Source organism: Magnolia sinica, chromosome 18, assembly GCF_029962835.1.
Source record: "Magnolia sinica isolate HGM2019 chromosome 18, MsV1, whole genome shotgun sequence".
NCBI classification, from domain to species: Eukaryota; Viridiplantae; Streptophyta; class Magnoliopsida; order Magnoliales; family Magnoliaceae; genus Magnolia; species Magnolia sinica.
The window spans coordinates 24,230,985-24,234,471 of record NC_080590.1 but is presented as its reverse complement, the minus strand read 5'-3'; the positions used below and the strand labels follow the sequence as shown (position 1 = coordinate 24,234,471).

General features: G+C 40.5%; 1 protein-coding gene across 1 annotated transcript; it reads right to left on the bottom strand.

The window, feature by feature from the left end:
* Positions 1–529: 529 nt before the first annotated feature.
* On the bottom strand, positions 530–3,215 carry LOC131233388 (peroxidase 5-like). The gene is made up of 4 exons (XM_058230078.1): positions 2,996–3,215; positions 2,692–2,883; positions 2,345–2,510; positions 530–1,036 (listed from the first exon to the last, which is right to left on the bottom strand). The coding sequence occupies exons 1-4, from the start codon at positions 3,185–3,187 to the stop codon at positions 627–629; spliced, it is 960 nt and encodes a 319-aa protein (XP_058086061.1). The 5' UTR covers positions 3,188–3,215; the 3' UTR covers positions 530–626.
* Between the last annotated feature and the right edge of the window lie 272 nt (positions 3,216–3,487).

Sequence of the window (3,487 nt, the reverse complement as noted above, 5' to 3'; positions counted from 1 at the left end):
ATTATCATTGAAGTTTAATTACAGATTAATAGCTTATTTGTGGAAGTAAAAATAATATGGACGGTCCAAATCATTGTACTATCTCAGCATTGAGGCCCAGTGACTGGCGACACACGCTGGACCCTTAGTCGCGATGGTGCAAAAACACGCCCTAAATCAATCACAGATGGTATCTGATCTACTCGCGTGAGAGTCAAAACATGCAGCTGACAATAATTCGGAGATCAAGAAGAAGCTTATGTGCCCAATCCCTAACAAGTGAGATGTGGACCGGTGGATCCAGACCGTCCACCTAGTAGATCCCGTATCATGTAGATGGCCTGTAGTTGAAGATCACGTTGAGCAGACAATCCAGACCATTAGTTTCTTCCCGACGAATTTTAACCATTAACAACTTCCATTTTTATCAATCCACTGTTCATACGGCCAGGATACTCCATCTAGCATTACTTCCGACCTCGATCATCACATCTAAGACCCACTTGATGGACAGCTGGATAATAAAAACGACATTACACCAACAACCAGTCAAAATAATCATCACATGCATTATTATTAATCACTCTATTATATAACTTAAAAACACATATGGTAGAATGCGGGAGCACTTAAATCTCTCAACATCCTCAATTGGGTTTCCTACAATTCAAACGTATCTCTCCATCACTACCGGTGAGTACGCCAATATGACCCATCTTCACCATTGCCATCGAGAAATTGCTCCTCCATCGGAACGGATTGATCACGTTCAGGCCCACTTGGTTAGCGGTAGCTGGGTTGGTTAGGAGCGTCTGATCAGACGTGAATAAGCCGCGGTTCGCTATAATGTCTTGATAATAGCCGGTGTCCATGACACTTGGGCTACTAGGATTCATCTGAACCACTAGATTAGGATCTGTGCTCCCTTGTGGACACTGCTGCTTCAACTGGGCCGCGTAGTTCGGGTCCAAGCTCGGGTCCTGGCTCGTTGTGGAGTTGAAACTGTACAGTCTATTGCTGAAGGAAGTGCAATGAGAACGCCCTATGGTATGTCCTCCTGTACACACGAAAAGCTGATGTGTAATTAAAAAAGCTTGTATGGGCGAGAGGGGATCTGCGCCGACAGTTGGTACGGACACATATCTACCGCTGTCTATTAATGGGTAGCGGATTAGGGGTTACCTGGTAACACTTACCCTAAGGGTGTGGGGCCCACCTTAATGAATTTGTTTTATATCCAAGCCGCTTATCCATTTTTTAAGATAATTTCAGCACTTAATCCTGAAAATTAAGCAGATACAGATCTCCGGTGGACCACACCACTAGAAAAAGTGATGAATGACTATTAAAAGCTTTTTACAGGCTACGAAACTTTGGATCAAGCTTACCTTTGTATATATTATCCCTTCATCTAGGTATTTTTTAACCTTATCAAGGGTTTAGATGGAAAATTAACATTATGGATCTTCTTAAGTTGGGCCCTAGGAAGTTTTTAATGGTGGGCATTCAATCACCACTGTTTCTTGAGGTGTGGTACACCTGATATTTGGATCTGATTAATTTTTTGGACCACGACTAAAATGAGTTGGAAAAATGGATAGATGGCGTGGATATACAATATACCATAAATGTAGGCCCCACGGTAAGGGTACACTTACTCCGCTCCCCCATTAATGATGGGTATGAACCTGGCAACACAAAGCTTGAAATAAGTTGTTGCCAGATCCCAACCGTCCAACAGGTGAACAAAAAGTCCTTTTTTTTTCTCTAAAAGGTGGTGGAGTCGAGCAATGTGGGCCCACTTGGTGTTTGTGTGTTTCATGCAAAACTTCCAACAGGTGCACCCCACCGTATTAATCAGATGGAAGAAAAATCACACTTATCAAACCATCAAGGGGCCACCTATGCTTAAGTCTAGTTTCTCAAGAAAAAGATGAGGTCATTTCAGTCATTTCATCCCCCAGTAGAAGTTCATGGATTTTGAAAAATAAAAATAAAAATAATTGAAGACATTCTTTGGTAAAATCAGATTTATTGAGGAATTTTGCAGCTAAATTTCTATTAAATGAAAAGAAAATTACCAAAAAAGAAAAACTTTTTGGAAGTTCCATTTGAATCTCCATTCTTAAGGAGGGTCTACTGACTAGCCCTCAAATTGCAATTGCTTGAAATTCATGGAATTGTAATATGAGTTTGGCAATGGTTATTATTAAGAATTAGGTAGTGTCCCTCCTAGTAGGGTCATTTCCTTAATCGAGCATCCAAACGCACCAACTGGCTGGATGATGGCCAGCTCAAGTACCTTCTAAAAGAGTGTTTGGCATGCAATCTCAATGAAAGATGGTATGGATGATGGAACATTTACCAGAGAGTGTAACCATTTCTTCTTGTGTGAAACCTTTGTTGGCAAAAGCTTGAGTGAGCTGGGCTACATTTAATGTTGGAGGCGGTAAGTTTGCGAGTGCTTCCGAAGACAATGAAGTCCTTCCATCTCTTCTTCCTGCTGGAACATCATACCCAAGCCCTCCTGTCTGCACAAACCATGAAAATTCATAAATACTCTCTCTCTCTCCCTTATGTATGTATGTATATATGTGTATCTGTATATGTTCACAGATAGAAGTGCATACCATTTACATGCATGCATACATATGATGAATTACAAAAAGAAGGTATCATCTTATGGTCTAAGTATATTCCAGGAATTCCTACAATTTCCACACTATCTCTTGCTGCAAATGCAAGTATATCAGCACATGAAACAACTCCTTTACAAACGCTTTCCAATCGAGACTTAGCATTGTCGATGACTTCAAACCCTCTAAGGCTAGGATTGTTTGGTGGAGAATCCTTCTCCGCGGTGTTTGGCGGGACTGAATCGATGAGAACAGACCCATCACAACCCTAAAAACACAAACAAACACTAGTCATTTACCAAACAGATGTACTTCGCTACTGACATGTATACTAGTGTTTTAGCTCAAAGAAAGACATAAGAGCTCTACTGCTTTCTTACCCTAACAAAGCAATCATGGAAATGCATTCTCACAAGACCAGGAGCTATACCCTTATCTTTGATAAAGGCGCTTCTAACCTCATCTTTAATAATAAACTCGGCAAGGCCACATGTTCCACTGTAAAACCCTACTTGTAGCTGAGCTTCCAAATGAATACTGAAAAACAAGACTAAAACCAATGCTAGAAACATCTCTACCCTCGTACCCTTCTCTTGAAATATCCAGATTTCAACTCATGTGCCCTCAAACTTCAATGTATGGGCCATTTATATTGAAGAATGTAGTAGAGATTTGAGTATTTTAACTCGCCCATTGGAGGATTATGCATGGTGGTTTAGTCAAGGATTGTGATTTAGGTTGAATATTTTAATGGATCCATATGAGGATTGTGAATTAAATTAAGGGGTACAAATGAAATGGTCATTGGCCACGATTCAATAATAATTGGGTCTTTTGGGTCTAAAATTTGGACAAATGAAGTGGGTCTAGGT

What these genes read in the sequence shown, in the direction of transcription:
- LOC131233388 (XM_058230078.1), bottom strand. Translation starts at nt 3,187, where the DNA reads ATGTTTCTAGCATTGGTTTTAGTCTTGTTTTTCAGTATTCATTTGGAA. An exon ending in TCCATGATTGCTTTGTTAGG is followed by an intron (nt 2,884 to 2,995) that starts GTAAGAAAGCAG and finishes TTGTGTTTTTAG; the next exon opens with GGTTGTGATGGGTCTGTTCT. An exon ending in CAAGAGATAGTGTGGAAATT is followed by an intron (nt 2,511 to 2,691) that starts GTAGGAATTCCT and finishes TGGTTTGTGCAG; the next exon opens with ACAGGAGGGCTTGGGTATGA.